The 24,985-nt window shown below is 53.7% G+C and overlaps 1 protein-coding gene, 1 long non-coding RNA gene and 7 other non-coding genes across 11 annotated transcripts; 4 read left to right on the top strand and 5 right to left on the bottom strand.

Annotated features, from left to right (window-relative positions):
* The first annotated feature begins 223 nt into the window (after positions 1-223).
* On the top strand, positions 224-8,503 carry LOC141992597 (uncharacterized). 3 transcript variants are annotated; one of them, XM_074961881.1, is made up of 6 exons: positions 224-619; positions 1,640-1,781; positions 3,328-3,669; positions 4,985-5,140; positions 6,756-7,359; positions 7,947-8,503. In XM_074961881.1, the coding sequence occupies exons 5-6, from the start codon at positions 6,777-6,779 to the stop codon at positions 8,240-8,242; spliced, it is 879 nt and encodes a 292-aa protein (XP_074817982.1). In that variant the 5' UTR covers positions 224-619; positions 1,640-1,781; positions 3,328-3,669; positions 4,985-5,140; positions 6,756-6,776; the 3' UTR covers positions 8,243-8,503. The 3 variants fall into 3 exon arrangements, with proteins under 3 accessions (XP_074817982.1, XP_074817981.1, XP_074817983.1); XM_074961880.1 differs by having other exon boundaries at positions 1,637-1,781; XM_074961882.1 differs by having other exon boundaries at positions 227-1,781; positions 6,951-7,359.
* LOC141993056 (U5 spliceosomal RNA) lies at positions 670-785 on the top strand. The gene has a single exon (XR_012640750.1). It is a non-coding gene; the product is annotated as a U5 spliceosomal RNA (small nuclear RNA).
* On the top strand, positions 4,696-4,859 carry LOC141993041 (U1 spliceosomal RNA). Its single transcript, XR_012640737.1, has one exon. It is a non-coding gene; the product is annotated as a U1 spliceosomal RNA (small nuclear RNA).
* A 3,523-nt stretch (positions 8,504-12,026) lies between the features above and the next one.
* LOC141993037 (U1 spliceosomal RNA) lies at positions 12,027-12,190 on the bottom strand. Its single transcript, XR_012640733.1, has one exon. It is a non-coding gene; the product is annotated as a U1 spliceosomal RNA (small nuclear RNA).
* An 864-nt stretch (positions 12,191-13,054) lies between these two features.
* On the bottom strand, positions 13,055-16,665 carry LOC141992993 (uncharacterized). The gene is made up of 3 exons (XR_012640718.1): positions 16,267-16,665; positions 15,105-15,249; positions 13,055-13,558 (listed from the first exon to the last, which is right to left on the bottom strand). It is a non-coding gene; the product is annotated as an uncharacterized LOC141992993 (long non-coding RNA).
* Positions 16,101-16,216, bottom strand: LOC141993055 (U5 spliceosomal RNA). The gene has a single exon (XR_012640749.1). It is a non-coding gene; the product is annotated as a U5 spliceosomal RNA (small nuclear RNA).
* Positions 16,666-17,577: 912 nt separating the features above from the next.
* On the top strand, positions 17,578-17,741 carry LOC141993083 (U1 spliceosomal RNA). The gene has a single exon (XR_012640778.1). It is a non-coding gene; the product is annotated as a U1 spliceosomal RNA (small nuclear RNA).
* A 5,053-nt stretch (positions 17,742-22,794) lies between these two features.
* Positions 22,795-22,910, bottom strand: LOC141993058 (U5 spliceosomal RNA). The gene has a single exon (XR_012640752.1). It is a non-coding gene; the product is annotated as a U5 spliceosomal RNA (small nuclear RNA).
* A 674-nt stretch (positions 22,911-23,584) lies between these two features.
* LOC141993054 (U5 spliceosomal RNA) lies at positions 23,585-23,700 on the bottom strand. The gene has a single exon (XR_012640748.1). It is a non-coding gene; the product is annotated as a U5 spliceosomal RNA (small nuclear RNA).
* Between the last annotated feature and the right edge of the window lie 1,285 nt (positions 23,701-24,985).

Raw genomic sequence — 24,985 nt, 5'->3', positions numbered from 1 at the left:
AAGGCCCCTCGGTCCCTCCCCGGGCCCGCCCAGGGAGGCTGAGCGCGCAGGCGGGCGGCGCGGGGGGAAGCTGGTCCCGGGTCTCGGGGGGCTGCAGCTCAGCGACCCCCGGGGCCCCGGGCAGCGACTCGGCAGCAGAGACGGAGCAAGCGGCGGCCCCCGGCCGGCCCACCCCGCCTGGCGAGAGACGCTCCAGGGCGATCCCGGCTCCTGCGGCCTCGCGAGGCGCGTGCTTGGCTCCGGGTTCGAGCCTCCGAACCCAGCGGGGGGCCACGTGCCCTCGGGCTTCCCCGCCCGGCTCCGGGATCCTCCGTGCGCCTGCGCGTCAGCGGGAGCGTCTGGGGAGACCAGCCGCTCCGGCCCCGGCCGCCGGCAGCGCCACCTGCGCCCGGCAGGGGCAGCCCCGAGAAAAGCCTCGTTTGAGCGGCGAGGCGGGCCGGCGAGTCTGATTTGCATACCCACAGTGCATTGCGCTCCGTGAAGCCAGTCCCTGCTGAAGGGGACGGTTCTGCTCGCAGCGTGCCCGGTTCCGATGATCAAGCTCGGGATAGAAGCGGGCTCAATTCACTTTCCTGTAAAAGCGAGCGGTGTGGCGGGCTGTGAGCGTAGTCACCCTGAGGTGAGGAGAGAACGCGGTTTCCCCGGCAGCGCCTCTGCGGGGTCCTTGTCATACTCTGGTTTCTCTTCAGATCGTATAAATCTTTCGCCTTTTACTAAAGATTTCCGTGGAGAGGAACATTTATGAGTTTCTACCCAATTTTTTGAGGCTTCATTTCGGTGAAGCTGCTTCTTCTTGTAAAAAACAGACAGGAGTGTTGTAGAGCGCTTGTTTAAACTAAGGCTTTGTTAAATGGTGGGGGGTTGTAATGTGTGAATGTTTCGTAGTTTTTAAGTTCCCGGTCGCACATTAAGGATCTCGGGATGTCTGTTGGTTTGCTAAGACCGCTGTTAAACACAGCGTGATATTTTGGGGGGGTCTTTGCACAAAACAGACGAGGGTTTTGTTGGGAAATAGCCGTTGGAACTGCTGCTCTGGCAAGTTCTATGTCTTTTCTCATTGCAGTTGGTGAATGTGCTAACGCTTTTAAACTTTCAGGAGTACTGCTGGGAAGTTAAGAGATTTTTTTCTTTGCTAACACTGTTGTTAGATACGCTGTACGATTTTTTTTTGGCTCCTGCTTGCTTGCCCAGACAATGTTTGTAAGGCGTTCTTTTATTACACTTTTTTCTGGCGGTTCATCGAGTGTTGTCTATTCTTTCCTGCGTCCCTTCATTTTCAGATTAAGGATTCAGGACATTAACCAATCCCCAATCACAGTTCTTTTTATGCACACTCTCTACCTTGATCTGCAGATTTTGTATGTTAATATTTCATGATAAAAAAGAGAGCACTCTTGTGTATGGTTGTTCTCTGATGTAAAGCAGAGAATTCGCTTGCAACGAGTGGTATTTCCCCACACACACACACACACACGCACACACACACACGTTTTTTCTGTATTTGTGGTAATTCATTCATCACTTTAGGTTTTTAACTCCGATTTGCAGCTGAAAAGATGTAAAAGGGAAACAGTCCTATTAAAATAACTAATGTTTTTACTTTGTAGGTCCTAACTTCCTTTTGATTATTTTGCAGCAGATTTTCGTGCTTGAAGCCGGACGTGATGGGCGCCTTATTTTGATGTAAAGTTCCCTGATTCGGTCAGCGCTAACTCGGGTCACCCTGGCTGCAAAGCGAAGTGCCCTGATGGTGGTTTTAGAGCCCACTTACTGATACCCAGGTTTTTCTTTATATTGTCTAAATATTTTGCTTTTTACTAAACTTTTCTGTGGAAACAATATTTATAAATTTCTCCCCTTTTTTTCCCCCAAGCTTTGTTTTGCTAAACCTGTTCCTTGGTGTGTACGGTAAAAGACAAAAGGTATTAGAGCGGCTGTAACACGAGCTAAATCCTTTTGTTATAATTTCTATAATCGAAAGCGGTTGGGCTCCCCGTTAATTTTCTTACGGGGAAGTTAGAATGAACGTTGATGTGGTTTTTTCTTAGGGGGCTCTCTTTGCCTTCAGGCTGTAAGGAGTGTGTTTGAACAGACGAAGCACCCGGGTGCAATACCAGAATGGCCCCCAACGCGACCTTCCTCGGACGTGGGAGGGTTGCACGCGGAGGCGTATTGTCAGCGCTCCCCAGTTCCACCCCGGTCTCCACGGGCGGGTCAACGAGCTGTGCGGTGGCTGCAGGCTGGCGAAGCCCAGTCCCGGGGGGCGGCGGGGGCTGGGGACAAGCCGGCCGCTCTTTGCCGCCCCTGGGCGGGCTGCTCTAACCGTAGGGGGCGGGGCGCGATCCCCGTAGGGGGCGGGGCAGGCTCCGAGCAATGGCTGGTTGGCCCGACAGCTCGCCGGGGCGGCTCCGCGGCCCTTGCAGTTGCACCGGCCCTTTCCCGCGGGCACCCGGGAGTGGCCAGCGCCCCGAGCCCGCTTGCACCGCCCGAGGCGCAGAGCCCGGCACCCGCAGGCTCCGGGCCCGGGGGCGTCTCCTGCGTGGCCCCGGGTAACCAATGCGCGGGGCCGCGCCCGGAGCAGCTGCGGGGACCCCGGGAGCCGCCGCCCCACCCGGAGCCGCGTTCCAGGGGCTGCAGCCGCAGCTCGGAGGCTCGGGACCCCCTGCGCTCTCGGACCTACCCGGGACGCTACTTTGAATGCCCAGAATGCATTGCGCATCGTCACCTGCTCCCCGCCCCGCGTCCCTGGTCCTTGGGCTGGGTTTGCTCCCAGGGATCCTGGTTCCGACGGTAAAACTCGGGCTTTACGCCGGCCAGTGCAATGGGCCGTACAAGGGGAAGGATTTACGGGCCGTCCGTGTAGCGCCCGGGGGCTTTTATTGTGAAAAAAAAAAACAGAGCGTTGGTGATTCATTAATTGAAGTTGTGTTAATGCTTACATTGCTCAGAAATCTCTACTGGTTCTTTACATGTCACTTATCTCGAGAATTAGCAAAAATACCGTTTACAATGTATTTAGAGCTCAGTGTGCTAGTGAGATGTTTTTCCAGCAGGGGGCTATTTTGTGTTCCGAATTCATCTTGCTGTTTGGTTTCGTATGTTTTTAATACTAGTGATTTGCTGAGACTTTGCATACTGTAGAAAATAACTTTCAGATATATATTCAAATGTCATGCTTTTCATGCACGATTACATTTCCAAAGGAAGGAATTAGAATAACTAATCCCCATGCCCTATGCACATAATTTAACTCAATCCCCATGTTTTCTGTGTTAATATTTAATGGTACAACAAGGGTATTCATATTGGCCTCTCGGGTTATTCTAGACGACCTTATGCAGCAGAGCTCATTGGCAACTAATTCTTTCACTCCCATGATCTCCTGTAAGAAGGCCAGAGTGGGTCAGACCAAGGGTCCACCTAGCCCAGTGGAGTGTACAGAACAGAACAATTTGGAGTGATCCACCTTCATCTTCCACTCCTGGTCTCTGTGGAGTCAGAAGATTTAGGGCTTGCCTCAAGCATGGGATTGCATCACTGACCAACTTCACTAATAGCTCTTGACGGACCTAGTCTCTATGAACTCATCTCATTCTCTGTGGAAGCCAGTGCTACTTTTCGCCCTCACAACATACCATGGCAGGGAGTTCGGCACCTTAATTTTGTCAGGTGGGTCCCCCGCACCTTTACTGTATTGCGGGAAAGGGTGAATAACACTTCGCTCTTCACTTTAGCCACATCATTGATGGTTTTATAGACCTCTCTCACAGTGGTTCTCAACCTTCTTATTTACCAGGGGCCCTAAAAATAAATACACAGCCCTGCGGATCCCCAACCAGAGGTGAAGCGGGGACGGGGGCACACGGGGTCACCTGCTCCCCCCCCGCACCCCGCTAACGTAGGGGGGCGGAGCGGTGGCGTGTCTCCTTGGCTAGCTGCTGCCTGCTCGTGGGGTCAGGGGCTGGGAGGCACCCCTTCCTGATGGCCGGGGGAGAGCTCTCTGCTGCCGGGAGACTGCCGGGTTTTGTTGTGAGCCTCCTGCCCCCGGCAGCAAGCCAGGCAAACGGGCTCGGTGGCCCGCGGAGGTGGGCCAAGCCCAGGTTTCTCTTGGCGGCCGCCCGATTGAGAACCGGGGCTGTAGCCTATCCCTCCTTAGCCATCTCCAGTCTAAACTGACCAGCCCTCCTAACCTCTGCAGTCTCGTCGCAGCCTTTGGAAGCCTGCTATTTCTGCTGGGGAGAGAGAGAAGCGAAATGCAGCGTCCCTCTTCCCCCGGCAGCACGTGACGCAGCCGCCCGGCCGCCCGCCGGGGGGACCGGGCGGCCCTTCGGCCAGGGCGGCTGGTGGGGGTGGGGCCGGCCGCGGGGCTCTGAGCGCTGAAGTGCCGGGACCGGCCAGGGGGGGAGAGCGGGGCCCTGGCCGGCAGGGGGAGGGGCCCGATCGGAGGGGCGGAGCCGCGGCAGCCCGTATGCAGATGTGTGTGCGCGCAGAGCCTTGTGGGAGCGGGAGCTGCCTGCCGAGCCGGGCCCGAATTTGGCAGGCGGGGCTCGGCGGGGGCCCCGGGGACACGTGGGGGCAGGTCGCGGCAGTGGGGGCCGGCGTGGGCGGGGCCGGCGGGCGTGGCGCGGCGGGCCCCACCGTGGGTTGAGAGTGCGGGGCGAGCGAGGGCGGGCGGCGGCTGGGGCTGCGCAACTCATACTTACCTGGCAGGGGAGACACCATGATCACGAAGGTGGTTTTCCCAGGGCGAGGCTCATCCATTGCACTGCGGGTGTGCTGACCCCTGCGATTTCCCCAAATGCGGGAAACTCGACTGCATAATTTGTGGTAGTGGGGGACTGCGTTCGCGCTCTCCCCTGACATCTGGTCAAAGACAGAAACAGAAACAAAAAGCTGTGCTCCCGGCTGTGGAGCATGATGTCTGTTGTTTTTTTTCAAGTTCTCGCTGAGGTTGTGTTCTTAGATGTTACTGGGGGTTCTCTAGGAAGGCTGGGCTCCTGTGTCATGGCATAGCCCGAGGAGGTAGCTGCCTAGCTGCTTGTTTTCACGGCTTACGAGTGGCTCGCAAAACTCGAAAATTTTCGCTTACAACGCTCTGTGCTTTCTGCTGCTCTGTTAATCCGAAAACGAGAATTGAGAGGTAAGCTGTGCAGGGAACTATTCCTCAACTTGCACTCCATTCCTTAAGGGCCTTTCGGGGTGTTTCATTTGATTGCCAAGGTTTATGGTATCATTCATTAGTCATCTCTCCTAATGCAGGGATCCTACATTTCAGACCAAAGAGAGATTGCCCAAAAGAGCTAAGAAACAGAAATAAAGCTGAGCACTAGGCTTTACATTTACATAAGCATCCGGAATCTGCTGGGAAATAAGCACACCGCACGGTCAACCTGTGTGTTAGGGGGCTTATTCCTTCACCCACTTACTTACCTGGTCCTTCTCACATGAACAGAGAGCAACAATACCCAAAGTCTAAAGGTGCAAACAATTCGATGTTTATTGGGGTGAACTTCCAGCAAGCATGATTCCAGTTTCCTTCCTTAGTGTCCCCCTTCCCAGCTCTGACACCACAGAGCCTTACCTGTGTCCCTGTTCCCATTCCCCCCCTTAGCAAAACATGATTCCAATTTCCCCACCCCTTACTTCCTGATTGACTGCAGACTATATAGTAAAACTTGAGTTCTGCTTAGCTATACCTTAACCAATCATTTTACTAAAATTTATCTAACCAGTCCTGACATATTGTAACATGATTATTTAACCAATTATATCCCATCACCTTAATTAGTTTGCACCCAGCAAAATTCATTATACAGCAAAGAGAAACAATCACAGAACCAGACAGAGATTATGCAGACAAACAATAGGGAAATGGGGACTACAATTATAGAACAAACACAGAAATGAGGATTTCACATCCCAGCTATTGATAAGTGAGTTCTTGCCAGACAGGATGCTATCAAACTAAGTTTCCTTTTACATTTTCTAGGCTCTTCCCTTTCTCTGGAGGTGATAGATCAGATCACCTTTGTAACAGCCCCATGTTGCCTTATTTCAGTGTGACTGGTTTGGGATGTGAGGACGTGACAATTCTCTTCCCAGCTTATGGCTGCCTCTGCTGCTTAGACAGAGATCTTAGCGTAAGAACAGGGCCTCAGACTGTCACAGTAAGAGAAGCCTCTTACACCAGCAGACAGTGATTTTGATTCTTTCTGTTCTACCTCTATAACTAGCTAAGTGATAAGAATACACCTAAAGTCTTAGAGTACAGGCCTTTACAGACAGGCCTGAATAGGGACCAGGAGAGACAGGCATTTTTGACAGGCCGTCCTCCCATCAGAGGAGAAAGAGCCCACGAGAAAGGAACAGGCAAAAAGCTGCAAGCAGAGCAAGAGGCAGAGCAGTCAGGCAGCTCCCTTAGCCCTGGTCTACACTAAAACTTTAGGTCAAATTTAGCTGCATTAAATCGATGTAAACCTGCACCTGTCCACACGATGAAGCCCTTTATTTCGACTTAAAGGGCTCTTAAAATCGATTTCCTTACTCCACCCCAGACAAGTGGATTAGCGCTTAAATCGGCCTTGCCGGGTCGAATTTGGGGTACTGTGGACACAATTTGACGGTATTGGCCTCCGGGAGCTATCCCAGAGTGCTCCATTTTGACCGCTCTGGACAGCACTCTCAACTCAGATGCACTGGCCAGGTAGACAGGAAAAGAACCGCGAACTTTTGAATCTCATTTCCTGTTTGGCCAGTGTGGCAAGCTGCAGGTGACCATGCAGAGCTCATCAGCAGAGGTGACCATGATGGAGTCCCAGAATCGCAAAAGAGCTCCAGCATGGACCGAACGGGAGGTACGGGATCTGATCGCTGTATGGGGAGAGGAATCCGTGCTATCAGAACTCCGTTCCAGTTTTCGAAATGCCAAAGCCTTTGTCAAAATCTCCCAGGGCATGAAGGACAGAGGCCATAACAGGGACCCGAAGCAGTGCCACGTGAAACTGAAGGAGCTGAGGCAAGCCTACCAGAAAACCAGAGAGGCGAACGGCCGCTCCAGGTCAGAGCCCCAAACATGCCGCTTCTATGATGAGCTGCATGCCATTTTAGGGGGTTCAGCCATCACTACCCCCGCCGTGTTGTTTGACTCCTTCAATGGAGATGGAGGCAAGACGGAAGCAGGTTTTGGGGACGAAGAAGATGATGATGATGACGAGGTTGTAGATAGCTCACAGCAAGCAAGCGGAGAAACCGGTTTTCCCGACAGCCAGGAACTGTTTCTCACCCTGGACCTGGAGCCAGTACCCCCCGAGCCCACCCAAGGCTGCCTCCTGGACCCAGCAGGCGGAGAAGGGACCTCCGGTGAGTGTACCTTTTAAAATACTATACATGGTTTAAAAGCAAGCATGTGAAAGGATTACTTTGCCCTGGCATTCACGGCTCTCCTGGATGTACTCCCAAAGCCTTTGCAAAAGGTTTCTGGGGAGGGCAGACTTATTGCGTCCTTCATGGTAGGACACTTTACCACTCCAGGCCAGTAACACGTATTCGGGAATCATTGTACAACAAAGCATTGCAGTGTATGTTTGCTGGCGTTCAAACAACATCCGTTCTTTATCTCTCTGTTTTATCCTCAGGAGAGTGAGATATAATCCATGGTCACCTGGTTGAAATAGGGTGCTTTTCTTCAGGGGACACTCAGAGGAGCCCATTCCTGCTGGGCTGTTTGCATGCGGCTGAACAGAAATGTTCCCCGCTGTTAGCCACAGGGAGTGGGGAGGGTTGAGGGGGTAGCCACGCGGTTGGGGGAGGCAAAATGCGACCTTGTAACAAAAGCACATGTGCTATGTATGTAATGTTAACAGCAAGGTTTACCCTGAAAGAGTGTAGCCAGTGTTTTATACAATGTGTCTTTTTAAATACCGCTGTCCCTTTTTTTTCTCCACCAGCTGCATGTGTTTCAATGATCACAGGATCTTCTCCTTCCCAGAGGCTAGTGAAGATTAGAAAGAAAAAAAAACTCACTCGAGATGAAATGTTCTCCGAGCTCATGCTGTCCTCCCACACTGACAGAGCACAGACGAATGCGTGGAGGCAAATAATGTCAGAGTGCAGGAAAGCACAAAATGACCGGGAGGAGAGGTGGCAGGCTGAAGAGAGTAAGTGGCGGGCTGAAGAGAGTAGGTGGTGGGCTGAAGAGAGGGCTGAAGCTGAAAGGTGGCGGCAGCGTGATGAGAGGAGGTAGGATTCAATGCTGAGGCTGCTGGAGGATCAAACCAATATGCTCCAGTGTATGGTTGAGCTGCAGCAAAGGCAGCTGGAGCACAGACTGCCACTACAGCCCCTGTGTAACCAACCGCCCTCCTCCCCAAGTTCCATAGCCTCCACATCCAGACGCCCAAGAACGCGGTGGGGGGGGCCACCGGCCAACCAGCCACTCCGCCACAGAGGATTGCCCAAAAAACAGAAGGCTGGCATTCAATAAATTTTAAAGTTGTAAACTTTTAAAGTGCTGTGTGGCATTTTCCTTCCCTCCTCCACCACCCCTCCTGGGCTACCTTGGTAGTCATCCCCCTATTTGTGTGATGAATGAATAAAGAATGCATGAATGTGAAGCAACAATGACTTTATTGCCTCTGCAAGCGGTGATCGAAGGGAGGAGGGGAGGGTGGTTAGCTTACAGGGAAGTAGAGTGAACCAAGGGGCGGGGGGTTTCATCAAGGAGAAACAAACAGAACTTTCACACCGTAGCCTGGCCAGTCATGAAGCTGGTTTTCAAAGCTTCTCTGATGCGTACCGCGCCCTCCTGTGCTCTTCTAACCGCTCTGGTGTCTGGCTGCGCGTAACCAGCAGCCAGGCGATTTGCCTCAACCTCCCACCCTGCCATAAACGTCTCCCCCTTACTCTCACAGATATTGTGGAGCACACAGCAAGCAGTAATAACAGTGGGAATATTGGTTTCGCTGAGGTCTAACCGAGTCAGTAAACTGCGCCAGCGCGCCTTTAAACGTCCAAATGCACATTCTACCACCATTCTGCACTTGCTCAGCCTGCAGTTGAACAGCTCCTGACTACTGTCCAGGTTGCCTGTGTACGGCTTCATGAGCCATGGCATTAAGGGGTAGGCTGGGTCCCCAAGGATACATATAGGCATTTCAACATCCCCAACAGGTATTTTCTGGTCTGGGAATAAAGTCCCTTCTTGAAGCTTTTGAAACAGACCAGAGTTCCTGAAGATGCGAGAGTCATGTACCTTTCCCGGCCATCCCACGTTGATGTTGGTGAAACGTCCCTTGTGATCCACCAGAGCTTGCAGCACTATTGAAAAGTACCCCTTGCGGTTTATGTACTCGGCGGCTTGGTGCTCCGGTGCCAAGATAGGGATATGGGTTCCGTCTATGGCCCCACCACAGTTAGGGAATCCCATTGCAGCAAAGCCATCCACTATGACCTGCACATTTCCCAGGGTCACTACCCTTGATATCAGCAGATCTTTGATTGCGTGGGCTACTTGCATCACAGCAGCCCCAACAGTAGATTTGCCCACTCCAAATTGATTCCCAACTGACCGGTAGCTGTCTGGCGTTGCAAGCTTCCACAGGGCTATTTCCACTCGCTTCTCAACTGTGAGGGCTGCTCTCATCTTGGTATTCATGCGCTTCAGGGCAGGGGAAAGCAAGTCACAAAGTTCCATGAAAGTGCCCTTACGCATGTGAAAGTTTCGCAGCCACTGGGAATCATCCCAGACCTGCAACACTATGCAGTCCCACCAGTCTGTGCTTGTTTCCCGAGCCCAGAATCAGCGTTCCACAGCATGAACCTGCCCCATTAGCACCATGATGCATGCATTGGCAGGGCCCATGCTTTCAGAGAAATCTGTGTCCATGTCCTGATCACTCACATGACCGCGCTGACGTCGTTTCCTCGCCTGGTATCGCTTTGCCAGGTTCTGGTGCTGCATATACTGCTGGATAATGCGTGTGGTGTTTAATGTGCTCCTAATTGCCAAAGTGAGCTGAGCGGCCTCCATGCTTGCCTCGGTATGGCGTCCGCACAGAAAAAAGGCGTGGAACGATTGTCTGCCGTTGCTCTGATGGAGGGAGGGGCGACTGAGGACACGGCTTACAGGGTTGGCTTCAGGGAGCTAAAATCAACAAAGGGGGTGGCTTTACATCAAGGAGTATTTCAGGCAGGACTTCACAGAGGGTTCCAATAAGAAATGGTGCACCTCAGTTATTGTTCTTATGGGAACAAGGAGGTTAGCCTGGCCTCTGATTGATACATGGCTAGATTTACCTCACTGCACCTTCTCTGTGAGTGACTGCAGTGTGACCTAGAGAAATGAGTCCCCTAGATGGGGGAGGAGGCAAATGAGTACAAAACAAACCTGGTCTATTTGTTGTTTTGATCCACTTCATCTATCTTTTACATCTTTGGCTGGCAGCAGACAGTGCAGAAGGACTGCATGCCATCCACATCTCATGGCAGCTCGGCAGAAGACAGTACAATAGGACTGCTAGCAATCCATATTGCCTGCCTGCTCACCATAAAACGGTTCAATAGGACTGACTGCAAGACTAAAGAGAATGACCTGGTCAAATCACTCCAAATTTAGTCTCTGCGCCCATGTCTGCCCAGGCGCTCCCAGCCGACGCGGCCAGGGGCACCTTGGACATGACGATGAAGGCTACCAGTCATATTGTACTGTCTACTGCCACAAGACAATGGGTTGCTGCTACTGTGTAGCAATGCAGTACCCCGTCTGCCAGCACCCAGGAGACATACGGTGACGGTTACCTGAGCGGGCTCCATGCTTGCGGTGGTATGGCGTCCACACAGGTAACTCAGGAAAAAAGGCGCGAAACAATTGTCTGCCCTTGCTTTCACGGAGGGAGGGAGGGAAGGGGGGACTGACGATATGTACCCAGAACCACCCGCGACAATGTTTTAGCCCCATCAGGCATTGGGATCTCAACCCAGAATTCCAATGGGCAGCGGAGACTGCGGGAACTGTGGGATAGCTACCCACAGTGCAAGGCTCCGGAAGTCGACTCTAGCCTCAGTACTGTGGAAGCACTCCGCCGAGTTAATGCACTTAATGCAGTTAGAGCATTTTCTGTGGGGACACACACACTCGAATATATAAAACCGATTTCTAAAAAACCGACTTCTATAAATTCGACCTTATTCCGTAGTGTAGACATGCCCTTAGAACAAAAGGTTGCACTGGGGAATGGGAACAGGGAATGGGGGTGGGGAAATTGGAATCATGTTTTGCTAAGGGGGGGAATGGGAACAGGGACACAGGTAAGGCTCTGTGGTGTCAGAGCTGGGAAGGGGGACACTAAGGAAGGAAACTGGAATCATGCTTGCTGGAAGTTCACCCCAATAAACATCGAATTGTTTGCACCTTTAGACTTTGGGTATTGTTGCTCTCTGTTCATGTGAGAAGGACCAGGTAAGTAAGTGGGTGAAGGAATAAGCCCCCTAACACACAGGTTGACCGTGCGGTGTGCTTATTTCCCAGCAGATTCCGGATGCTTATGTAAATGTAAAGCCTAGTGCTCAGCTTTATTTCTGTTTCTTAGCTCTTTTGGGCAATCTCTCTTTGGTCTGAAATGTAGGATCCCTGCATTAGGAGAGATGACTAATGAATGATACCATAAACCTTGGCAATCAAATGAAACACCCCGAAAGGCCCTTAAGGAATGGAGTGCAAGTTGAGGAATAGTTCCCTGCACAGCTTACCTCTCAATTCTCGTTTTCGGATTAACAGAGCAGCAGAAAGCACAGAGCGTTGTAAGCGAAAATTTTCGAGTTTTGCGAGCCACTCGTAAGCCGTGAAAACAAGCAGCTAGGCAGCTACCTCCTCGGGCTATGCCATGACACAGGAGCCCAGCCTTCCTAGAGAACCCCCAGTAACATCTAAGAACACAACCTCAGCGAGAACTTGAAAAAAAACAACAGACATCATGCTCCACAGCCGGGAGCACAGCTTTTTGTTTCTGTTTCTGTCTTTGACCAGATGTCAGGGGAGAGCGCGAACGCAGTCCCCCACTACCACAAATTATGCAGTCGAGTTTCCCGCATTTGGGGAAATCGCAGGGGTCAGCACACCCGCAGTGCAATGGATGAGCCTCGCCCTGGGAAAACCACCTTCGTGATCATGGTGTCTCCCCTGCCAGGTAAGTATGAGTTGCGCAGCCCCAGCCGCCGCCCGCCCTCGCTCGCCCCGCACTCTCAACCCACGGTGGGGCCCGCCGCGCCACGCCCGCCGGCCCCGCCCACGCCGGCCCCCACTGCCGCGACCTGCCCCCACGTGTCCCCGGGGCCCCCGCCGAGCCCCGCCTGCCAAATTCGGGCCCGGCTCGGCAGGCAGCTCCCGCTCCCACAAGGCTCTGCGCGCACACACATCTGCATACGGGCTGCCGCGGCTCCGCCCCTCCGATCGGGCCCCTCCCCCTGCCGGCCAGGGCCCCGCTCTCCCCCCCTGGCCGGTCCCGGCACTTCAGCGCTCAGAGCCCCGCGGCCGGCCCCACCCCCACCAGCCGCCCTGGCCGAAGGGCCGCCCGGTCCCCCCGGCGGGCGGCCGGGCGGCTGCGTCACGTGCTGCCGGGGGAAGAGGGACGCTGCATTTCGCTTCTCTCTCTCCCCAGCAGAAATAGCAGGCTTCCAAAGGCTGCGACGAGACTGCAGAGGTTAGGAGGGCTGGTCAGTTTAGACTGGAGATGGCTAAGGAGGGATAGGCTACAGCCCCGGTTCTCAATCGGGCGGCCGCCAAGAGAAACCTGGGCTTGGCCCACCTCCGCGGGCCACCGAGCCCGTTTGCCTGGCTTGCTGCCGGGGGCAGGAGGCTCACAACAAAACCCGGCAGTCTCCCGGCAGCAGAGAGCTCTCCCCCGGCCATCAGGAAGGGGTGCCTCCCAGCCCCTGACCCCACGAGCAGGCAGCAGCTAGCCAAGGAGACACGCCACCGCTCCGCCCCCCTACGTTAGCGGGGTGCGGGGGGGGAGCAGGTGACCCCGTGTGCCCCCGTCCCCGCTTCACCTCTGGTTGGGGATCCGCAGGGCTGTGTATTTATTTTTAGGGCCCCTGGTAAATAAGAAGGTTGAGAACCACTGTGAGAGAGGTCTATAAAACCATCAATGATGTGGCTAAAGTGAAGAGCGAAGTGTTATTCACCCTTTCCCGCAATACAGTAAAGGTGCGGGGGACCCACCTGACAAAATTAAGGTGCCGAACTCCCTGCCATGGTATGTTGTGAGGGCGAAAAGTAGCACTGGCTTCCACAGAGAATGAGATGAGTTCATAGAGACTAGGTCCGTCAAGAGCTATTAGTGAAGTTGGTCAGTGATGCAATCCCATGCTTGAGGCAAGCCCTAAATCTTCTGACTCCACAGAGACCAGGAGTGGAAGATGAAGGTGGATCACTCCAAATTGTTCTGTTCTGTACACTCCACTGGGCTAGGTGGACCCTTGGTCTGACCCACTCTGGCCTTCTTACAGGAGATCATGGGAGTGAAAGAATTAGTTGCCAATGAGCTCTGCTGCATAAGGTCGTCTAGAATAACCCGAGAGGCCAATATGAATACCCTTGTTGTACCATTAAATATTAACACAGAAAACATGGGGATTGAGTTAAATTATGTGCATAGGGCATGGGGATTAGTTATTCTAATTCCTTCCTTTGGAAATGTAATCGTGCATGAAAAGCATGACATTTGAATATATATCTGAAAGTTATTTTCTACAGTATGCAAAGTCTCAGCAAATCACTAGTATTAAAAACATACGAAACCAAACAGCAAGATGAATTCGGAACACAAAATAGCCCCCTGCTGGAAAAACATCTCACTAGCACACTGAGCTCTAAATACATTGTAAACGGTATTTTTGCTAATTCTCGAGATAAGTGACATGTAAAGAACCAGTAGAGATTTCTGAGCAATGTAAGCATTAACACAACTTCAATTAATGAATCACCAACGCTCTGTTTTTTTTTTTCACAATAAAAGCCCCCGGGCGCTACACGGACGGCCCGTAAATCCTTCCCCTTGTACGGCCCATTGCACTGGCCGGCGTAAAGCCCGAGTTTTACCGTCGGAACCAGGATCCCTGGGAGCAAACCCAGCCCAAGGACCAGGGACGCGGGGCGGGGAGCAGGTGACGATGCGCAATGCATTCTGGGCATTCAAAGTAGCGTCCCGGGTAGGTCCGAGAGCGCAGGGGGTCCCGAGCCTCCGAGCTGCGGCTGCAGCCCCTGGAACGCGGCTCCGGGTGGGGCGGCGGCTCCCGGGGTCCCCGCAGCTGCTCCGGGCGCGGCCCCGCGCATTGGTTACCCGGGGCCACGCAGGAGACGCCCCCGGGCCCGGAGCCTGCGGGTGCCGGGCTCTGCGCCTCGGGCGGTGCAAGCGGGCTCGGGGCGCTGGCCACTCCCGGGTGCCCGCGGGAAAGGGCCGGTGCAACTGCAAGGGCCGCGGAGCCGCCCCGGCGAGCTGTCGGGCCAACCAGCCATTGCTCGGAGCCTGCCCCGCCCCCTACGGGGATCGCGCCCCGCCCCCTACGGTTAGAGCAGCCCGCCCAGGGGCGGCAAAGAGCGGCCGGCTTGTCCCCAGCCCCCGCCGCCCCCCGGGACTGGGCTTCGCCAGCCTGCAGCCACCGCACAGCTCGTTGACCCGCCCGTGGAGACCGGGGTGGAACTGGGGAGCGCTGACAATACGCCTCCGCGTGCAACCCTCCCACGTCCGAGGAAGGTCGCGTTGGGGGCCATTCTGGTATTGCACCCGGGTGCTTCGTCTGTTCAAACACACTCCTTACAGCCTGAAGGCAAAGAGAGCCCCCTAAGAAAAAACCACATCAACGTTCATTCTAACTTCCCCGTAAGAAAATTAACGGGGAGCCCAACCGCTTTCGATTATAGAAATTATAACAAAAGGATTTAGCTCGTGTTACAGCCGCTCTAATACCTTTTGTCTTTTACCGTACACACCAAGGAACAGGTTTAGCAAAACAAAGCTTGGGGGAAAAAAAGGGGAGAAATTTATAAATATTGTTTCCACAGAAAAGTTTAGTAAAAAGCAAAATATTTAGACAATATAAAGAAAAACCTGGGTATCAGTAAGTGGGCTCTAAAACCACCATCAGGGCACTTCGCTTTGCAGCCAGGGTGACCCGAGTTAGCGCTGACCGAATCAGGGAACTTTACATCAAAATAAGGCGCCCATCACGTCCGGCTTCAAGCACGAAAATCTGCTGCAAAATAATCAAAAGGAAGTTAGGACCTACAAAGTAAAAACATTAGTTATTTTAATAGGACTGTTTCCCTTTTACATCTTTTCAGCTGCAAATCGGAGTTAAAAACCTAAAGTGATGAATGAATTACCACAAATACAGAAAAAACGTGTGTGTGTGTGCGTGTGTGTGTGTGTGTGTGGGGAAATACCACTCGTTGCAAGCGAATTCTCTGCTTTACATCAGAGAACAACCATACACAAGAGTGCTCTCTTTTTTATCATGAAATATTAACATACAAAATCTGCAGATCAAGGTAGAGAGTGTGCATAAAAAGAACTGTGATTGGGGATTGGTTAATGTCCTGAATCCTTAATCTGAAAATGAAGGGACGCAGGAAAGAATAGACAACACTCGATGAACCGCCAGAAAAAAGTGTAATAAAAGAACGCCTTACAAACATTGTCTGGGCAAGCAAGCAGGAGCCAAAAAAAAATCGTACAGCGTATCTAACAACAGTGTTAGCAAAGAAAAAAATCTCTTAACTTCCCAGCAGTACTCCTGAAAGTTTAAAAGCGTTAGCACATTCACCAACTGCAATGAGAAAAGACATAGAACTTGCCAGAGCAGCAGTTCCAACGGCTATTTCCCAACAAAACCCTCGTCTGTTTTGTGCAAAGACCCCCCCAAAATATCACGCTGTGTTTAACAGCGGTCTTAGCAAACCAACAGACATCCCGAGATCCTTAATGTGCGACCGGGAACTTAAAAACTACGAAACATTCACACATTACAACCCCCCACCATTTAACAAAGCCTTAGTTTAAACAAGCGCTCTACAACACTCCTGTCTGTTTTTTACAAGAAGAAGCAGCTTCACCGAAATGAAGCCTCAAAAAATTGGGTAGAAACTCATAAATGTTCCTCTCCACGGAAATCTTTAGTAAAAGGCGAAAGATTTATACGATCTGAAGAGAAACCAGAGTATGACAAGGACCCCGCAGAGGCGCTGCCGGGGAAACCGCGTTCTCTCCTCACCTCAGGGTGACTACGCTCACAGCCCGCCACACCGCTCGCTTTTACAGGAAAGTGAATTGAGCCCGCTTCTATCCCGAGCTTGATCATCGGAACCGGGCACGCTGCGAGCAGAACCGTCCCCTTCAGCAGGGACTGGCTTCACGGAGCGCAATGCACTGTGGGTATGCAAATCAGACTCGCCGGCCCGCCTCGCCGCTCAAACGAGGCTTTTCTCGGGGCTGCCCCTGCCGGGCGCAGGTGGCGCTGCCGGCGGCCGGGGCCGGAGCGGCTGGTCTCCCCAGACGCTCCCGCTGACGCGCAGGCGCACGGAGGATCCCGGAGCCGGGCGGGGAAGCCCGAGGGCACGTGGCCCCCCGCTGGGTTCGGAGGCTCGAACCCGGAGCCAAGCACGCGCCTCGCGAGGCCGCAGGAGCCGGGATCGCCCTGGAGCGTCTCTCGCCAGGCGGGGTGGGCCGGCCGGGGGCCGCCGCTTGCTCCGTCTCTGCTGCCGAGTCGCTGCCCGGGGCCCCGGGGGTCGCTGAGCTGCAGCCCCCCGAGACCCGGGACCAGCTTCCCCCCGCGCCGCCCGCCTGCGCGCTCAGCCTCCCTGGGCGGGCCCGGGGAGGGACCGAGGGGCCTTCCCGGCTCTGGCGCGGAGGCCGCCCGTGCCCTTCTGCAGGGACGGGGACGGGCGCGAGAGCAGGCCGGGGAGGCCGCTCGGGGCGGCTCCGACTCCTGGTGGGGGGAGAGCCGCGAGAGGCGGCGTCCCTCGTCCCCCGGCAGAAGCGGGTCCGCCCCACGAGCTGCTCGCGGGGCTCCGGGATCCCCGGGACGGGACCGGCTCCGGCTCTCGGGCAGGCCGGACACCGGAGCGCTCCTGAAGCCGGGGCAGCTCTGTCGGCCCCGCCTCTTCCGAGCCGGGCTGGCTGCAGCCCGTGAGGCGGGCGCCGGGGGAGCGGGCCCCGCAGAGGCCCCGGCCGGGACCGGGCGGCGCTTGGGCCAGGGCGCCTGGTGGGGGTGGGGCCGGCGGCGGGGCTCGGAGCGCTGGCGAGCCGGGGCTGGGCAGGGGGAGGGGCGGAGCCGCGGCAGCCCGTATGCAGATGTGTGTGCGCGCAGAGCCTTGTGGGAGCGGGAGCTGCCTGCCGAGCCGGGCCCGAATTTGGCAGGCGGGGCTCGGCGGGGAGAAGGCTGGGGCCCCGGGGACACGTGGGGGCAGGTCGCGGCAGTGGGGGCCGGCGTGGGCGGGGCCGGCGGGCGTGGCGCGGCGGGCCCCACCGTGGGTTGAGAGTGCGGGGCGAGCGAGGGCGGGCGGCGGCTGGGGCTGCGCAACTCATACTTACCTGGCAGGGGAGACACCATGATCACGAAGGTGGTTTTCCCAGGGCGAGGCTCATCCATTGCACTGCGGGTGTGCTGACCCCTGCGATTTCCCCAAATGCGGGAAACTCGACTGCATAATTTGTGGTAGTGGGGGACTGCGTTCGCGCTCTCCCCTGGCAATCGGTCAAAAAAAGAGAACTTTGTGTGTTGTTTGGAGTTATTTTTTTGTTTCTTTTGTGAATTATTCTGAGTTTTTTTGTGTGTGTTGTCAGTTTTGTTCTACGTCTTTGTTATTGCTTGGTTCTGTAGGGGGCTCCACCTACCTTGTTTTCTTTTTCAGTGCTTGTGAGTAGTTTTTGCCGTGTTTGTGATTCACGCTGGCGTTTGGTTCAACAAGAAAACTGAGACTTTGCCTTACAACGCTATGTTGTTTTGACTGCTCTGTTAATTGGAGCTCAGGCTGCTGGTTTCTTTGTTGTTTTTCTGTTCTTTCCTGGGCTTTTACATCGGATCTGCTCTCTACTCTGCCTTTGTGGGGCTTGGACCAGTGCCTTCTTTTGCCCTAAGGGGAGCTGCTTGGTGGCTCTGCCTTTTGCCCCGCTTGCAGCTTTTTGCCTGTTCCTCCTTCTTGGGCCGTCTCTGATGGGAGGATGGCCTGTCAAAAACACCTCTCTCACCTGGTCCCCTCCTCCAATGTGCAGGCTCTCCCCCGGCCCTGGGGTGCTTTGGCTTTTGCTCTCTGTTCTTTCTCTTGGTGGCCAATCCTCTCTGTGCTACGGAGACTAGGCCTCTTCCAATCTGCCCTGGAGGAAAATTCCTTCCCGACCCCAAATATGGCGAGCAGCTAAACCCTGAGCATAGGGGCAAGATTCATCAGCCAGATACTACAGAAAATTCTTTCCTGGGTAACTCAGATCCCTCCCCATCTAATATCCCATCACAGGCCATTGGGCCTATTTACCATGAATATTTAATTACCAAAACCATGTTATCCCATCATACCATCTCCTCCATAAACTTATCGAGTTTAATCTTAAAGCCAGATAGGTCTTTTCCCCCCACAGCTTCCCTTGGAAGGCTATTCCAAAACTTCACTCCTCCGATGGTTAGAAACCTTCGTCTAATTTCTAGTCTAAATTTCCTGGTGGCTAGTTTATATCCATTTGTTCTTGTGTCCACATTGGTACTGAGCTTAAATAATTCCTCTCCCTCTCCGGTATTTATCCCTCTGATATATTTATAGAGAGCAATCATATCTCCCCTCAACTTTCTTTTAGTTACGCTAAACAAGCCAAGCTCCTTGAGTCTCCTTTCATAAGACAAGTTTTCCATTCCTCGGATCATCCTAATAGCCCTTCTCTGTACCTGTTCCAGTTTGAATTCATCCTTCTTAAACATGGGAGACCAGAACTGCACACAGTATTCCAGGTGAGGTCTCACCAGTGCCTTATATAACGGTACTCACACCTCCTTATCCCTACTGGAAATACTCTCCTGATGCATCCCAAGACTGCATTAGCTTTTTTCACGGCCATATCACATTGGCGGCTCATAGTCATCCTATGGTCAACCAATACTCCAAGGTCCTTTTCCTCCTCCGTTACTTCTAATTGATGCGTCCTAGCTTATAACTCAATTTCTTGTTATTAATCCCTAAATGCATGACCTTACACTTCTCACTATTAAATTTCATCCTATTACTATTACTCCCGTTTACAAGGTCATCCAGATCCTCCTGTAGGATATCCCTGTCCTTCTCTAAATTGGCAGTACTTCCCAGCTTTGTATCATCCGCAAACTTTATTAGCACACTCCCACTTTTTGTGCCAAGGTCAGTAATAAAAAGATTAAATAAGATTGGTCCCAAAACCGATCCTTGAGGAACTCCACTGGTAACCTCCCTCCAGCCTGACAGTTCACCTTTCAGTAGGACCCGTTGTAGTCTCCCCTTTAACCAGTTCCTTATCCACCTTTCAGTGTTCCCATTGATCCCCATCTTATCCAATTTAACTAATAATTCCCCATGTGGCACGGTAGCAAATGCCTTACTGAAATCTAGGTAAATTAGATCCACTGCGTTTCCTTTGTCTAAAAAATCTGTTACTTTCTCAAAGAAGGAGATCAGGTTGGTTTGGCACGATCTACCTTTTGTAAAACCATGTTGTATTTTGTCCCATTTACCATTGACTTCAATGTCCTTAACTACCTTCTCCTTCAAAATTTTTTCCAAGACCTTGCATACTACAGATGTCAAACTAACAGGCCTATAATTACCCGGATCACTTTTTTTCCCTTTCTTAAAAATAGGAACTATGTTAGCAATTCTCCAACCATACGGTACAACCCCTGAGCTTACAGATCCATTAAAAATTCTTGCTAATGGGCTTGCAATTTCATGTGCCAATTCCTTTAATATTCTTGGATGAAGATTATCTGGGCCCCCCGATTTAGTCCCATTAAGCTGTTTGAGTTTCACTTCTACCTCAAATATGGTAATGTCTACCTCCATATCCTCATTCCCATTTGTCATGCTACCATTATCCCTAAGATCCTCTTTAGTCTTATTAAAGACTGAGGCAAAGTATTTGTTTAGATATTGGGCCATGCCTAGATTATCCTTGACCTCCACTCCATCCTCAGTGTTTGAGCTCTGGGGGAATGGAATAAAAATCCCTGTCAAGAAGAAACTGTTGTCCCTATGCTGCTTGGACTTCAGGGAGAGGGCACGCCTTCTAAGCGTCGGCAAGGGATCCCGGCTGTCTGGCTAGGGTTAGCCCTCAGGGACACACAGGGCTTGCGTGTTACAGCAGCTTCTACTGCTTTTTGAAACTTCAGACTGTACCTCCTTTGTGTGTATGTTTCCCTGCTTTAACCTGGTAAATAAGTTTCTTCTTTCTTTTCCTACTTAGTAAAGATTTAGCTAGTTTAGTATGGGATTGGCCACGAACGTTGTCTTCACTTTGAGATCTGAGGTGCAATTGACCTGGCTGAGTGACCGGTCCGAGTGACCAGAATATTGTTATGGTTTTTGGTGCAAGGGACCATCTGTCACAAAGGCAGGCTCACCTAGTGCCTGAGGAGTTCACACTTGATACTTGGTTGGTGACATCGAAATGTGGAAGACACAACCGTGAGGAGCCCCGCTGTCTGCCAGCCCCGGGCACCCGGGGCTCCTGTTCTCTGGGGCTCTGGCTGCACTGGAAAGGTAAGTTTCTAGCTTCCCTGGTTCAGAAACCGGAAGGGAAATAAAGAGGACCCACGTTACCATTTTTTTTTTTTAAAAGCATCCTCATGATTTTTAAGCCAATTTCGTGATTTTGGGGCATCTGACTCATGATTTTCCAATGGTGAGGGTGACAACACTGAGAAGTTAAGGATTCTTATTTAGCCTTTACAGGACAGTAGGTTGGGGGGGGGGGGTAAAGCAGGATAGGGACCCCTGTGTGCCAGGGCAGCTTGCCCTGCCACAAGTGAATTGGGGGCACTAGGACCCTGCGGCAGCAATTGATGCCGGGAGCCGGCAGAGGAGAGTCAGCGGGAGCTGCAGGCTCCGGGGCCCGGGGAGGTGAGCGGGCGGCAGCAGGCGGGGCCGGGGGAGAGACCGGGCCCCAAACATTGGTGGAGCCGGGCCCCCGGGCCCTGAATATTGCTGGAGCCCGGGCACCACGAGCGTATATAACTCGCTGCCCCTGTTCAGGACCGGTAACTATACAGAGGCTGCAGAACATTTGGGGTGTGTGTGTATACGTAGGTATTAAGTATTAGTTATTGATCATAAATCAAATTGCGTTACGATAATAAACGTGACATCTTGTCTTGTCCCCTGAAAGGATCCTGTGTAGTTTTGTCTGCATAACACTCTGCCAATCTGCCCTGGAGGAAAATTCCTTCCTGACCCCAAATATGGCCATCAGCTAAACCCTGAGCATGTGGGCAAGACTCACCAGCCAGACACCCAGGAAAGAATTCTCTGCAGTAAGTCAGATCCCACCCCATCTAACATCCCATCACAGGCCATCGGGTGTATCTACCGCTAACAGTCAAAGATCAATTAATTGCCAAAATCAGGCTACCCCATCCTACCAAGAAGGATCCCAGCTTCTTAAACAATCCTCTGGCAAGACAAAGGACCTCACGTCCAGGAGCGGCGAGTGATATACGCTCGTGGTGCCTGGGCTCCAGCAATATTCAGGGCTCGGGGGCCCGGCTCCACCAATGTTTGAGGCCCGGTCTCTCCTCCGGCCCGCCTGCTGCCCCCCACTCACCTCCCCAGGCCCCGGAGCCTGACTCTCCTGTGCCGGCTCCCAGCATCAACTGCTGCCACAGGGTCCGAGTGCCCCCAATTCACTTGTGGCAGGGCAGGCTGCCCTTACCCTGCCCTTCTGCCCTAGTGCTGAGCCTCTGCAATGCCCCAAACCCCTCATTCCCAACCCCAGCCAGAGCCCTCATCCTCTGCACCCTAATCCTCTGCCCCAGCCCTGAGCCCCCTCCCACACCCCAAACCTCTCATCCTCAGCCCCACAGCCCTCACCCCTGCACCCCCTCCTATCCCCAAACTCCCTCCCAGAGCCTGCAGCCCCTCACCCCCTCCTACACCCCCACCTCCAGTCCAGAGCCTGCACCCAAATTCCATCCCAGAGCCTGCACCCTGCACCCTAATCCCCAGCCCAGGGCCTTCACCCCAGACCTCCTCCCCCCACCCAAACTCCCTCCCAGAGCCTTAGTCGGGGTGGGCGGTGTGGAGTTGCGGGGGGCGGGTTCTGGGCACCACCAACATTTCTCCAAAACACTCCCAAGAAACAGGCAAGGACTGGCCTGTCTCCCAGATAGGCCAATGTGAATACCCTTTTTGTGCCATTAAATATTAACACAGAAGACACGGGGATGAGGTAGTCTAATTCCTTTGGGAATAAAATCATGCATGAAAAAAATTAAACTTGAAAATACTGTATATCTGAAATTTATTTTCTACATTATGCAAACCTTGTCTTAGGAAATCACTCATACCAAAAACATATGAAACCAAACAGCTAGGTGAATGCAGATCACACACTAGGCCCCTGCTGGGGCCTCACTAACATCTCACTAACACATCAAGCTCTAAAGATGTTGTAAACACTATTTTTTAAAGCGCTGGTTTTCTTTTTACAAAAGGAGCTTTAGCCATCAAGAGACGTTCAAGTAGCAAAGTCCAACCACAATTCTACTTTTTACACAACAATAGGGAACAGCCTCACCGAAATGAAGCCTCAAAAAATTGGGTAGAAACTCATAAATGTTCCTCTCCACGGAAATCTTTAGTAAAAGGCGAAAGATTTATAAGAGCTGAAGAGAAACCAGAGTATCCAGGATACTCTGCAGAGGTGCTGCCGGGGCAACCACAAATATAGAAAACAGTGTGGGAAAATACCAGTAGTTGTAACCCAGAAAAGTCGCTTGCATCATTTAGAACAACCATACTCACGACTATGAGTGCTCTCTTTGTTATCATGAAATGTAAACATAGAAAATCTGCAGATCAAGGTAGACAGTGTGCATAAAAAGAACCACGACTGGGGACTGGTTAATGTCCTGAATCTGAAAATGAAGGGACGCAGGAAAGAATAGACAACACTTGATGAAAAACGTCAGAGAAACGTTTAATAAAAGAACACCTTATAAACATTGTCTGGGCAAGCAAGCAGGAGCTAAAAAAAATCGTACAGCGTATCTAACAGCAGGGTTAGCAAAGAAAAAAACCTCTTAACTTCCCAGCAGTGGTCCTGAAAGTTTAAAAGTGTTAGAACATTCACCAACTGCAATGAGAAAAGACATAGAACTTGCCAGAGCAGCCCAAAAATATTACGGTGTGTCTAACAGCAGTCTTAACAAACCAACAGACCTTCCTACGACTTCAGTGTGCGACCGGGAACTTAAAAACTACGAAACATTCACACATTACAACCCCCCACCATTTAACAAAGCCTTAGTTTAAACAAGCGCTCTACAACACTCCTGTCTGTTTTTCACAAGAAGAAGCAGCTTCACCGAAATGAAGCCTCAAAAAATTGGGTAGAAACTCATAAATGTTCCTCTCCACGGAAATCTTTAGTAAAAGGCGAAAGATTTATACGATCTGAAGAGAAACCAGAGTATGACAAGGACCCCGCAGAGGCGCTGCCGGGGAAACCGCGTTCTCTCCTCACCTCAGGGTGACTACGCTCACAGCCCGCCACACCGCTCGCTTTTACAGGAAAGTGAATTGAGCCCGCTTCTATCCCGAGCTTGATCATCGGAACCGGGCACGCTGCGAGCAGAACCGTCCCCTTCAGCAGGGACTGGCTTCACGGAGCGCAATGCACTGTGGGTATGCAAATCAGACTCGCCGGCCCGCCTCGCCGCTCAAACGAGGCTTTTCTCGGGGCTGCCCCTGCCGGGCGCAGGTGGCGCTGCCGGCGGCCGGGGCCGGAGCGGCTGGTCTCCCCAGACGCTCCCGCTGACGCGCAGGCGCACGGAGGATCCCGGAGCCGGGCGGGGAAGCCCGAGGGCACGTGGCCCCCCGCTGGGTTCGGAGGCTCGAACCCGGAGCCAAGCACGCGCCTCGCGAGGCCGCAGGAGCCGGGATCGCCCTGGAGCGTCTCTCGCCAGGCGGGGTGGGCCGGCCGGGGGCCGCCGCTTGCTCCGTCTCTGCTGCCGAGTCGCTGCCCGGGGCCCCGGGGGTCGCTGAGCTGCAGCCCCCCGAGACCCGGGACCAGCTTCCCCCCGCGCCGCCCGCCTGCGCGCTCAGCCTCCCTGGGCGGGCCCGGGGAGGGACCGAGGGGCCTTCCCGGCTCTGGCGCGGAGGCCGCCCGTGCCCTTCTGCAGGGACGGGGACGGGCGCGAGAGCAGGCCGGGGAGGCCGCTCGGGGCGGCTCCGACTCCTGGTGGGGGGAGAGCCGCGAGAGGCGGCGTCCCTCGTCCCCCGGCAGAAGCGGGTCCGCCCCACGAGCTGCTCGCGGGGCTCCGGGATCCCCGGGACGGGACCGGCTCCGGCTCTCGGGCAGGCCGGACACCGGAGCGCTCCTGAAGCCGGGGCAGCTCTGTCGGCCCCGCCTCTTCCGAGCCGGGCTGGCTGCAGCCCGTGAGGCGGGCGCCGGGGGAGCGGGCCCCGCAGAGGCCCCGGCCGGGACCGGGCGGCGCTTGGGCCAGGGCGCCTGGTGGGGGTGGGGCCGGCGGCGGGGCTCGGAGCGCTGGCGAGCCGGGGCTGGGCAGGGGGAGGGGCGGAGCCGCGGCAGCCCGTATGCAGATGTGTGTGCGCGCAGAGCCTTGTGGGAGCGGGAGCTGCCTGCCGAGCCGGGCCCGAATTTGGCAGGCGGGGCTCGGCGGGGCTCGGCGGGGGCCCCGGGGACACGTGGGGGCAGGTCGCGGCAGTGGGGGCCGGCGTGGGCGGGGCCGGCGGGCG

Source organism: Natator depressus, chromosome 8 (genome assembly GCF_965152275.1).
Source record: "Natator depressus isolate rNatDep1 chromosome 8, rNatDep2.hap1, whole genome shotgun sequence".
NCBI lineage: Eukaryota > Metazoa > Chordata > Testudines > Cheloniidae > Natator > Natator depressus.
This window is presented reverse-complemented; position numbering and strand designations above follow the sequence as displayed.

Bases quoted from the DNA above. Each gene is read 5' to 3' on its own strand.
- LOC141992597 (XM_074961881.1), top strand. From the start codon at position 6,777: ATGCAGAGCTCATCAGCAGAGGTGACCATGATGGAGTCCCAGAATCGC. The intron at 7,360-7,946 runs GTGAGTGTACCT...TTTCTCCACCAG, and splicing joins AGGCGGAGAAGGGACCTCCG to CTGCATGTGTTTCAATGATC.